This window comes from Eulemur rufifrons, chromosome 8 (genome assembly GCF_041146395.1).
Source record: "Eulemur rufifrons isolate Redbay chromosome 8, OSU_ERuf_1, whole genome shotgun sequence".
Classification (NCBI taxonomy): Eukaryota; Metazoa; Chordata; class Mammalia; order Primates; family Lemuridae; genus Eulemur; species Eulemur rufifrons.
In genome coordinates, this window is record NC_090990.1 from 95315645 (window position 1) to 95326655 (window position 11011).

General features: G+C 48.5%; 1 protein-coding gene across 1 annotated transcript; it reads left to right on the forward strand.

The window, feature by feature from the left end:
* Positions 1–962: 962 nt before the first annotated feature.
* On the forward strand, positions 963–8417 carry LOC138389834 (intelectin-2-like). The gene is given in 8 exon segments (XM_069478471.1): positions 963–1035; positions 2295–2402; positions 3634–3834; positions 3837–3880; positions 4227–4385; positions 4781–4901; positions 5739–5842; positions 8262–8417. Coding segments are annotated over 8 exon segments (951 nt in total). The 5' UTR covers positions 963–977.
* The last annotated feature ends 2594 nt before the right edge of the window (positions 8418–11011 follow it).

Genomic DNA, 11011 nt, shown 5'->3' on the forward strand with positions numbered 1-11011 from the left:
ATGTGTGTGTTTTTGTACTACTATCTTTATTTTTACAACATTTTGTAAGTTTTAAATTATTTCTAAACAAAGGTAATAAAACATCGAAATTGCAGTATGATACATGCAATAAGTAGTGTTAGGACCACGTTCAGGAGTGGGACAAAGGCGGAAGCCATGAGCTTTGTCTGGGGTGGGTGTCGGGGAAGGCTTCAGAGAGAAGTTTAAGGAGGGACTTGAAGGATGTCGTCTTGACAGAGCTGTCCTAGGGCACTGAAGCTTCTGGTTGGAGGGAGGAGGAGGATGCAGGGAAGGACTGTGAGGTCTGACCGACCCTGCCACTCTGATATCACACCGTTACACTGTGTAGCCTGCCCTGACAAAGCAGGAATCCCCTCTTCGAATGGTGAGGGTCACCTGTGTGATCAAGAACACAGCCCCCTGCCCCTCCAGCCAGTCTCGCCTCCCTTCTCACTCCCAGAGGCCCGGGCTCAGGTACCCTGGAAGGGCAGCTGTCAGAGGGAGGGTCCCGCAGCCTGGGCTGGGCAGGGCTTGCGTGGTTTGGCTGTCCCCATAAAGGGCTCAGCACTGTGCCCTGTTTCAGGATCCTCTGCAGAGGGAGCTCTGAGTTCTACCTGGCAGGGACCTTTCAGCCCCTGGCACCTGCAAGGAGGGAAGGAGGGAGCTGTCCTTGCTGGTGAGGAAGGTGTTTCTGAGACGGAGACAAGATCCGTGTGTGTGGGCGCAATGATGCCAGCTCATGTCTGGTCTCAGGCTCAGGAATGGAGAGTTTCAGGGAAAGGACCCCTTGGCTGCTTAGGTATCTGTAGGGTTGGATAGGAGTAGGGGGATATTCCAGGAGGTTCTAGAATGCTCAGAACCCATCACTTTGCATTTGAGGTTTCTTGACTCAGAGAGGTCAGGGAGTAAGGAATGGGAGGAAGACCAAGGATGGGCCAGTCAGTGACCTTGTGTATCTTGCTTCCCCTTAGAGGACAATGACCAGACTCTGCTTCCTGCTGTTCCTCTCGGTGGCCACCAGAGGGTGCAGTGCAGGCAAATCTCTCATGGCAGCCACAGTTCCTTCTGCTCCTCTCTGGCCGACAGGGCCTGGGCTGGGTTCTAACCCCTGGGCCAAGGGGGAAGTCTTGGAGATGCACAGAACTCACGCTGGGTAGTCAACTTGAGATGTTGACTGGGTGTCAATTTGTGGCCTTTCTTGGGTTCTGGGCTGATGCAGTCAGAGGGTGAGTTGGGGCATGTTCTGGGGCTCCATGTTGTGCCTCTGTGTCTGAGAAGGGTTCAGGGCTGAGAGACTAAGGACCGTGTCCCCTCCCAGCCACCCTGCTCCTGAGGCCTTGGCCTCGGGATCTCCAGAGGGAGCTGGGTGGTCAGTGCTGTGTCCAGGGTACATCTTCCTCCCATCAGTATCGTCACAAGTCCATTCCCCCAGTGGGCATACTAGTGATATTTTTCTTTGTTATTGGTTCTACTAGTTATTTCAATTAAAAAGCACATTTGCATATATCATCTCATTTGATCTCCGTGAGTAAAAAGAGTTTATTAACGACACCTTAAAGATGAAGAGAGACAGGATCCGAGCTGTATAGTGTCTGCCTGAGGAAGCTCTGCCATCAGGGCTTGTCTGGGACTTTAACTTGAGTCAAAGCACACTTTTCCCCATTCTGCCAGGCTTTCAGAATAATTTCGGGACTTTTATACTAGTCTACATGACCCTTCATCTACTTGCCTCTGTTAATTTCTTGGCTTTCGTTTTCACCCCTCCCTGGATCACAGTGCGGTTCCAGCCACAGGAAGAGACTGACCTGTAGTTTTTGGCAGGCTGGACCAGGCTCTTCCATCCTTTCAGGCCATCTTATGTGCTCTCTTCCCTTCTTGTAGTGTTGTCTCTCCTCTTCTTCCTGTTATATCCCATTTCTTTTTGTCCTGTCAGAATCAGCCTGCTCCGAGTTACATCTGAGAGTCCTTGCCCCCACAGGTGGGCTTTTCCCCACCCAATGTCAGCTGGGTCCCTTTCTATGTGCTCCTCCCTCTGGAATGTAATCTCTGGAAGGAACATGTGAAATCATCTTTGAATGCCCAGTGTCTATGTAGTTCACATGATAGGGATTTAATTTAAGTCAGTTGGGTGGAAGATTCCAGTGTTCAGCCTAGCTGCTGGGTCAGATAGTCTTAGCACAGAGAATCCCTGACCTCTTGGGACTTCAGAACATAGTGACATGCTGATGCAGTGGGCAGGGGTTGGGAACTGGTGCCAGACTAGAACGAGAACTATTTTCGCATCCTCTAATCAGTGGCCCATTCTTTTAAGATGCTCTGGGAAGACAAAACCTGTGCCTCTTCCTTTTCTTCCCTGCCCAGAAGCTGCAAGGAAATCAAAGAAAGGTGCTGTAGAACAGGTGGTGAGTAATGAACCAACGTGGCATTCTCTCCTTGAAGCCACTTTTTCACTAAGCAGAGCCCAGTCATGGAAATCAGGAGGAATGTACCCATATGGAGTCTGTTCTGGCCCCAGATCCTACCCAGGGAGGTTTCCAGTGGGAATTTTGAGGATTTTGTGTCTGACCCCTGTCACATAATCTTCTGAACCCAGGGAGAATGCAGCGTCCCTGGGGACACAGGGTCGGGGCAAGAACTGTGAGGGGTCTAAGATTTCTCCCCGTTTGTAAGCTAATGAGTTAGCCTGCCGCAGGTTCATGGAGCTGGCAGAAAATGTGAGGCTCTTGAGCCAGAGAGAGAGAACTTTATTAATCACAGAAATAGTAGTCGCCAGAGTGTCAGCATTGTCTTGTGCTGGGTTGGGTGACATCTGCACACGTAGTGGGTTTATCAAGGAGGCTAACTAATTTGGTTGGCAAAGAAACAACAGGCTCTTTGTAGAGTCAGTTTATTACTCATGTAGGTAGCAAAATCTAGATCAGCTTCTCCCATTTCCCACAGGCCGGCACGGAAATAACAGAGGCCAGATGACAATGCAACATGGGTAGTGGGTGCCCTGTTGCTGGGAACCGGTCCACTCTGCAGCTAAGCAGTTTTATAGCCCATAGACACCTCATCAGAACCTGGGAGGTGAAGCCGTCTCATGACAGCTTCCATGAAAGACAGGGATGTGGGTGAGAAATGACCTCATAGCAGCTCCTGACAAACCTCCCATGTTTCTGGAAGATCATAGTCTTTCTGCCACAACTTACGTCAGCTGTGCCTATGTGGCCTATGCAGGGCTGCCAGGGTGCCACAATGGAGCCCGTCTCCTACAGGGCTGTGAATGGGAGGGGAGCTCGGAGGTTAGAGGACCTGAACCTTCTACGATGGGCAGTAACCATTTGCCCCAAGAGGCAGAGAGGCCACATTCTGATGCAGAATCAGGTGTGTCCCTGTGCTGATTTGTGGCTTCTCCTGGCCAGAGGGAGGTACCGTCCAGGGGGAAACACCATCTCTCCTTTAAGGCTATTTGCTCTGCAACATGGAGAAGACAGTATGGGAAAAAGCAGAGGCACAAGACAGGTGGAGAATCATCTTCCCACAAATGAGTGTGTGTGAAAGCCTCCGGAATATGCTTCCTAGGGCCTCTCTGTAGGGCTGAGATGGCCATGAGCTCTGAGACAGGGAGGCTCTGGCTGGTTCTCTCTGCAGATGGCCTGTATTTCCTCCGCACCGAGAATGGTGTCGTCTACCAGATCTTCTGTGACATGACCACTGGGGGTGGTGGCTGGACCCTGGTGGCCAGCGTGCACGAGAACAACATGTATGGGAAGTGCACGGTGGGCGATCGCTGGTCCAGTCAGCAGGGCAACAGAGCAGACTCCCCAGAGGGGGACAACAACTGGGCCAACTACACACCTTTGGGTCTGTAGAGGTGGCCACAAGCGACGACTACATGGTTGGTGCCACTTTCCCACTCACTGGGAAAGGGTGAGGAGTTGAGTGTGTCTGGGCACAGCATGCAGGAGGGAGGGTGGGAGGGTGGGGACATGGAAACAGAGCTGGAGAAGAGGAAAGAAATACTTAGACATCTTGAATCACAATTTCCTCCGCACTAGTCAGTTAGGGACGTGGGTGGTGGGGAGTCCTCATCAGCTGGAAGTGGGGGTGTCTGAGCACAGGGGACCATCTGTCCCCCTGGAGCCCAGAGCTGTCAGCTCAGCTGAGGGCTGCACGTGTGGGCCTTTGCCTGGTGGGACCCCCTGGCCCCGTCAGGCTCAGTGTGTGTTGCTGTTGCTGTGCAGAACCCTGGCTACTACGACATCCAGGCCCAGGACTTGAGCATCTGACATGTGCCCAACAAGTCCCCCCTGGAACACTGGAGGAACAGCTCCCTGCTGAGGTACCACACCGAAACTGGCTTCCTCCTGGGACGGGGACATAATCTGTTTGGCCTCTACCAGGTACACAGGGCTGCTGGCCTGTGGAGCACTTTCTTTGGTTAACAGAGAGCCACGTGTTTGGGGTGGGGAGCAAATGTGCTCTGTGGTCCCATGTCACTAGTGAGTACCTGCGCTCAGCCTTTTCTCCCACCTTTGTTTGACTGTAAACTCATGTCCTGCATCTCTCAGAAACTCTGAGCCAGGCGAGGGAAGAGGCCTATGGGTGAGAAGAGAGGGAGGAAAGGGGTGGGGGGAGGAATGTGGGGCTGTTGGGGGCACAGGGCTGAGGGGAACAAGGATCCACCAGTATGAGTGGTTTCTGAATAATGACAGTTTAACTTGGAGGGTTTACCACCCTCCCCAGTGTGGCAGTTTCTCCACTGTCCTCACACAACCTCTCTTATTGGTTCCCACAGAAATACCCAGTGAAATATGGATCAGGGAAATGTTGGAATGACAATGGCCCGGCCATACCTGTGGTCTATGACTTTGCTGACGCTCAGAAAACTGCAGCTTATTACTCACCGTGTGGTCAGTGTGTGTTTCTCCCTAAGTCCTGTCATAAATCCTTCCCTGCACTCTCGGGGGAAGGTGGCAAATAACAACAATTAGTAGTTGCTAGTATTTAGTTAGCATTTAGAAAGTGCCAGACTCTTTTCTAGATACTGAATATGGCTTTGTGCCATTTAATTATCATGAGAAAACCATGAAATTATTAATAGAATTGCTATTGTCTGCATTTTTACAGGACATAAACCCAGGCTTCTTAACCACCACCGTGTACAGCCTCTCATCATAGTTAAGAAAAGGTGCAGGATAAGGTTCCCAGTAACGAACAACTCACACAGTGGCAAGAAAAATTTAATTTTGTTATGAAGGATAGCTATTAATTGTCTTAAAAAAAAGACATTTTAAGGATAATGAAACCACAGACATTAAGTCTTGGATGGGAAAATCAAAGCCATTATTGTTTGCATTTGATATTTTGATGAAAGCAAGTGATAGTTGGAAAAATAAATCCATGGTAACTGGGTGAGAAGTGTGTAAACAACAATGGGTGGCCACATGTGATCATCGCTTGTCCCTGCTGGACCTTCTGAGGTCTCCTGTAAACCTTAGGCAGACAAGGGTCCTTTGGTGAGCCCCAGCCTTTGTCCTCCTGCCCTAGATGGAGAGAAGTTGTCTCGAGGCCAAGTTCAGGGCCAGGATGCACCAGCCACTTGCCACAGAATGCTGGGCACCACCCCTTAAGCTTGAAGTGGTTGCCTGTAGCCTAAACTTTTGCTTAGGGAATCCCTGGACAAGTCCAAGGGAAGCTGTTTCTAGTACTTCCTTTAGATACGTGGCTCTTTCTTTGCCTCTTTTTTTTTTCAGGAGAATTTGTTGCAGGATTCATCCAGTTCAGGGTGTTTAATGGACAGAAGGCAGCCAATGCCCTGTGTGCTGGGATGAGAGTTACTGGCTGTAACACTGAGCATGTGAGTTTTTGGGGAGACTGAGGGTCCCTGCAGGAATGTGTGTATGCGTGGCTCCTCTCTTACTCTCATTCTCTTTACTCCCATTACTCTTTTTTTTTTTTTTTTTTTTTGAGACAGAGTCTCACTCTGTTGCCCAGGCTAGAGTGAGTGCCGTGGCGTCAGCCTAGCTCACAGCAACCTCAAACTCCTGGGCTCAAGCGATCCTCCTGTCTCAGCCTCCCGAGTAGCTGGGACTACAGGCATGCACCACCATGCCCGGCTAATTTTTTTCTGTATATATTTTTAGCTGTCCATATAATTTCTTTCTATTTTTAGTAGAGATGGGGTCTTGCTCTTGCTCAGGCTGGTCTCGAACTCCTGAGCTCAAACGATCCACCCACCTCGGCCTCCCAGAGTGCTAGGATTACAGGCGTGAGCCACCACGCCCGGCCCCATTACTCTTGATAGCGTCTTATGAATAGAATTTATTTTAATGGAGTTCAGTTTACCAAAATTTTCTTTTATGATTAATACTTTTTGTGTGTTCTTTAAGACATACTTCGCTGGCTGGAGACTGTCTTTGAGGGACGTCTTCTGGCCAGGGGCTGGAGAACAAGAGAGTCAGAGCCATCAAGAACATTCTCGGCCTCTGGCCGGGCGCGGTGGCTCACGCCTGTAATCCTAGCACTCTGGGAGGCCGAGGCGGGTGGATCACTCGAGGTCAGAAGTTGGAGACCAGCCTGAGCAAGAACAAGACCCCGTCTCTACTAATAAATAGAAAGAAATGATTTGGACAGCTAAAAATATATATAGAAAAATTAGCTGGGCATGGTGGCACATGCCTGTAGTCCCAGCTACTCGGGAGGCTGAGGCAGAAGGATCACTTGAGCCCAGGAGTTTGAGGTTGCTGTGAGCTGGGCTGATGCCACGGCACTCTAGCCGGGCAACAGAGTGGAAAAAAAAAAAAAAAAACAAAAAAAACATTCTCTTAGGGCCCCCTTTCCTCCCCAAGTGGCAGTTTGAGGTCATAGCTCCATTTTCACTCCCCCACTCAACCTTCAGTTTGTCCATTTTCCAGCCAAGATAAGGCAGCTGTGCTCTCATGGAAGGACCCCTAGATTATGATTCAGAGGATGACGGGGTGTGGGCACTGGGGGCGGGTTAGGGTATGTGCCTTTGTGCCTGTTTCCTTGGCAACCATTTCTGGCACTGGCTACCATGGCTCCTTAGTGCATGTTTGCATATATCCCTGCATCATTAATTCTTAAAAATACATGCATAGAGCACCAACTACATGCTAGGTGTTAGAGAAACACAGATGACATGGTCATCTTGAAGCACTCAGATTGGGACAGAGAAGTAAAGGCATAATTGCAATCTCCTGTGGTATAATAGAAACATAAACAAGGTGTTCTGTGAACACCATAAAGGAACTCCTAACTGTACTGATGCACATAGTTGATTCTCCAAGGAAGGTAACATTTATGCTGAATCTCAAAAGAAGACAGGAGCTGACGCTGGAAATATCTACCGGAAGGAGGGCAAGGAAGGACATTCACATTATGTCAAAGATTTGGAGTTTATGTTGTGGCTGATGGAAATCATTAGAGAGTTTTGAACAGAAGAGTAACCCAGGAGCTTTGGTTTTGCTAAGATATGCCGCATAGCAGTGTGGAGGGCGTGGATCCAAAGGCAGGGAAATTAGGGTCAAGGAGACCATGGAGCAGGTACAAAGGTCTAGATATGAAATGCAAAGGAGCTGAGCCAGAGGCTCTTGACAAGGCTGGATGAGCACAGACAGATTCCAGAGATATATAGGCGATGGAGCCAACAGTTCTTGGTGACCAGATGGTTTGGGGAGTGGGAAGAGAAGAAGACTAAAAAGACTTTAGGTTTTTGTTTTGGGTAACTGGTTGCTATCTGTTAATTAAGACAGGGTGACAGGGTGAGGACCAAATTCAGGGGAACAAGAGAGACATTCCCCCCCCCCCCACACACACGGAGTTTGAGAAACCTGTGGGATATCTAGGTGGAGTCATCCAGGTGGCAGTTGGATATGGAGGTCTCAAGCATAAGAAATAACTGGGCTGGAGTCAGAGACTTGGGAGTCATCAGTATACGGATAATAGAGTTGTGGGAGCAGAAAAGCCATCACAGTGCAAATGAGGTGTGGCCTGAGCGTGGAGGTATAGCATTTAGGGAGGGGCAGAGGATGAAATGCCAGCTGAGGGGCCAGAGAATGAATGCTAGGAAGTGTAGGGAGGAAGTCAGAAGAGAGAGCATTTTTTGGAATCCACTGGAGGAGAGGGTTTTCTGTGAGAGCGTGGTCAAAGCCAGGTAGGATGAGGACCGGAGAGTCCATGGACTTGGCTATTAGGAGCTCCCTGGTGTCAGCAGCCAATCAAATCCCTCACTGGAGCCTTTTCTTCTTGTTTCCCAGCACTGCATCGGAGGAGGAGGGTTCTTCCCAGAGGGCGAGCCCCGCCAGTGTGGGGATTTCTCCGCCTTTGGCTGCAGTGGATATGGGACTCACGTTCACTGCAGCTGCAGCTGGCTGATAACAGAGGTGGCTGTGCTCTTCCTGTTCTACAGATGAGAGAGCTCTGCAGTGGTGTGGGACCCAGAACCTGCCTCCTAACTCCAGATATTTGGTGACAGAAAAACTGGGATACTAACAAGAGAGGAGAATAAATTACATCAATCTGTGGCCCTAAGTTTCTTTGAATTCTTTTCACAAACTGGCTGACACCTTGAGAGATATTTTAAAAAGATACCTGTTGTTCCAGTGAATATCACATTCTGGGCTTGGCATTTCACATCTCAGCTATCCAAGAACACCAGTATGTCCCTCTGTCTAGACCCCTGAATTAGATTTAAGGGCAAGGGAAAGTATTTCATGTTCATTTATCTTAATGCACTCTTATTGGGTAATTAAATAAAGCCTTCAGTATAAACATTTTTTTTTTTTTTTGAGACAAACTCTTGCTCTGTCTCCCAGGCTGCAGTGCAGTGGTGTCATCAGTTCACTGCAACCTCCAACTCCTGGACTCAAGCAATTCTCCTGCCTCAGCCTCCCAAATAGCTGGGAGTGCAGGCACACACCACCATGCCTGGCTAATTTTTCTATTTTTTTTGTAGAGACAAGGTCTCGCTCTTGCTCAGGCTGGTCTTCAACTCCTGGCCTCAAGCGATCCACCCGCTTACAGATGTGAGCCACTTTCTTTAAATGTCTTAAAGAAGAGATGACTATTTAGATTCAGCAGAAAGGCAGGAGATGGAGGGCACAACTACCCATTTTCTTTCTTTTCTTTTTTTTCTTTTTTTTCTTTTCTTGAGACAGAGTCTTGCTCTGTTGCCCAGGCTAGAGTGCCATAGCGTCAGCCTCGCTCACGGCAACCTCAAACTCCTGGGCTCAAGCAATCCTTCTGCCTCAGCCTCCCGAGTAGCTAGGACTACAGGCATGTGCCACCATGCCTGGCTAATTTTTTCTATATATATTTTTAGTGGTCCAGCTAATTTCTTTCTATTTTTTTTAGTAGAGACAGGGTCTTGCTCTTGCTCAAGCTGGTCTCGAACTCCTGACCTCGAGCAATCCACCCACTTCAGCCTCCCAGGGTGCTAGGATTACAGGCATGAGCCACCGTTTTCTTTATTCCTCCAATGCTACCAGTCAGGATTGTCTCCCCAGGGGTGGATGTACCTGGCCACATCTGGAATCCTATCTCCAGTGGCTTATTCAGAAAGGTACCCAAGGGTTCCAATCAGGTCTCAATGTAGCTGTGCAAACAGGATGCTGGCTAGGGCAGGGCTCAGATGTTTTATACTGTTCTGATTCAAGTGCAAACATACCTGATCATAACATTCCCCAAGCCTCATTACCACACTTTTTCTCCCTTGCTCCATGTGGACTAGAACATTGGTTCTCAAACAGGGTGGGAGATGGGAGAGGTAGGGGTGATTTTGCCTCTCAGGTAGGGTTGCCAGATTTAGCAAATAAATATATAGAAGGCCAACTTAAATTTGAATTCAGATACACAATGAATAATGTTTTTAGTATAGGTATGTCCCATGCAATATTTTATCTGGCAACCCTACCCCCAGGGAACACCTGGCAATGTCTGGAGACACCAGAGTTTGTTTTGGGTAACTGGGTGCTATCAGTTAATTAAGACAGGGTGACAGGAGTGCTGCTGGCAACTAGTCAATAGAGGCCAGGGATGCTGTGAAACACCTTACACTGCACAGGACATCCCTGCCCCACAACAAAGAATGATCTAATTTGAAATGTCAATAGTACTGTTTTGAGAGACCCTGGACTAGAGGATTTTGTTTCAATTCTATAGAATGGAAACCATGAGGCCCTGGATTTTGGCAACTGAAGGAAATGATGAAAAGTTTTAAAAAGATGTTTAAACAAATATGCTCAGTGGTTTTTTTTTTTTGTATTTTGTTTTTACAGTTTTTATAAAGGTCTATTTCATTCTTGGTGGGTAGCATATTTAACAGTTAAGTCCATTTAAATAATGTTGAGGCTGGGCGTGGTGGCTCATGCCCCAAATCTCAGCCCTTTGGGAGGCCTAGGCAGGAGGATTGTTTGAGGCCAAGAGGTTGAGACCAGCCTGGGCAACACCGCGAGAACTCTCTCTACTAAAGACAAAAAAATTAGCCAGGTGTGGTGGTGTGGTGGTGTATGCCTTAGTTCTAGCTACTTAGGAGGCTGAGGCAGGAGGATCATTTGAGCCCAGGAATTTGAGGTTACAGTGAGCTAGGGTGATGCCACTGCACCCCAGCCTGGGTGACAAAGCAAGATCCTATCTCAAAAAAAAAAAAATATATACAGGTGACTGCATGATTACAGCATTGGTAACCAGATAGAGAACCATTTCAACTGGAAACAAGCTAACAAGAAATTAATACTTAGAATACAGCTCTTGTTGAGATCATCCTCTGTTTTCATCACCCTTTTGGGGAGGGAGGAGCCTGCTGGTCATATTGTGTTTTAAGGGTATCAGGGATTTATTTTAGTCGGGTGTGGTAAGACCTATAGACACAAAAATGACTGTCATGAAGGAAGACATTTTTACTCACTGTCCCCTGGGAGAGGAGGCGTGGCACACCACACAGGGCCACACAGGGCCACACAGGGAAGCACCAGCATTGATCAGGAGGCAGAAGGTTAGAGGTGAGGGG